This window comes from Trichinella spiralis (assembly GCF_000181795.1).
Source record: "Trichinella spiralis strain ISS 195 chromosome Unknown Scfld3954, whole genome shotgun sequence".
Taxonomy (NCBI): domain Eukaryota; kingdom Metazoa; phylum Nematoda; class Enoplea; order Trichinellida; family Trichinellidae; genus Trichinella; species Trichinella spiralis.
Window position 1 is genome coordinate 1 of NW_003530893.1, and position 979 is coordinate 979.

The 979-nt window shown below is 39.5% G+C and overlaps 1 protein-coding gene across 1 annotated transcript; it reads right to left on the reverse strand.

Moving 5' to 3' along the window:
- Nucleotides 1-128: 128 nt before the first annotated feature.
- Nucleotides 129-564, reverse strand: Tsp_14239 (conserved hypothetical protein). The gene is made up of 2 exons (XM_003367626.1): nucleotides 465-564; nucleotides 129-439 (listed from the first exon to the last, which is right to left on the reverse strand). Exons 1-2 carry the CDS (start codon nucleotides 562-564, stop codon nucleotides 129-131), a joined length of 411 nt encoding a protein of 136 aa, XP_003367674.1.
- Between the last annotated feature and the right edge of the window lie 415 nt (nucleotides 565-979).

The window sequence follows — 979 nt, forward strand, 5'->3', positions numbered from 1 at the left end:
TTTTGCGGTCATACTGTGACTAAGTATTCGTGAAATTTTATTTTAAAAGGATCTGATGAATATTCTAATACTCAGAGATTATGTTTTTTTTTAATATGCCCGTATATGGTGGATGTACATTGACACACTTAAATTTCTTCTGCACATAAGTTACAATATGATTGTGTATGATCTTTACAAATGTATTTTTGGCATTTTTTACAACGTACGCTTGTCTTGTTGTCACTTGAAACACACAATTGACATCGGGCACTTTTTTTACCACCTGTATCCGTATCAGTGATACCGCTTGTAGATGACTGCTCTGCATCTTTCCGCATCCGTTCAACCGCCGATTTTGCTGCTGCTGTTCTGGGCAGTGTTTTGCGCCACATCATTTCTGGTTGCACTAGAGCCTTGCCAAGTTCTTCCAGGAATAATCGACGCTTATGCAGCCGTTCTAAATTTTATGCTGAATGTTTCACTGTCCATAGAACGTAGGCGTTGTATGCCGATACGTCGATGATGTAAAATATGACTAATGGCCATCGTGCAGATATTCTTTGGCAAGAATACGTTGGTCATTTTGTCTAAATTATCCACACCACCTTTAGTATTACTATAGTGTAGAATAATGTCAGGCTTGCTTCCCTTTCTGTCGCAAACCTGGTTGCCATTGTGCATAGTACTTGGAACTATAACATTCTTGTTCTTTTTTGGGAGGTATGATACGATGGTGCAATCTTCAGAAAAGGCAAATGTTGAAAAGTTCAATTTTCTGCCTTGTAGTTGCAGCAGTTCCTGGGTAGCTCTGGCTTGTTTTTTTTACAGTTCCAACCAAAGTCAAATTCTTTTTTTTCAGTTCTACCCCCAGTGCATACGAAGTAAAAAAGTTGTCACATGTAACATTATCACCTTTTAGCCCCTTTACCATGTCGAGAACCACTCGCATCCCTTGGTACTTCGCACGAGTTCCACTTGACGGCTTGAATCCACCACA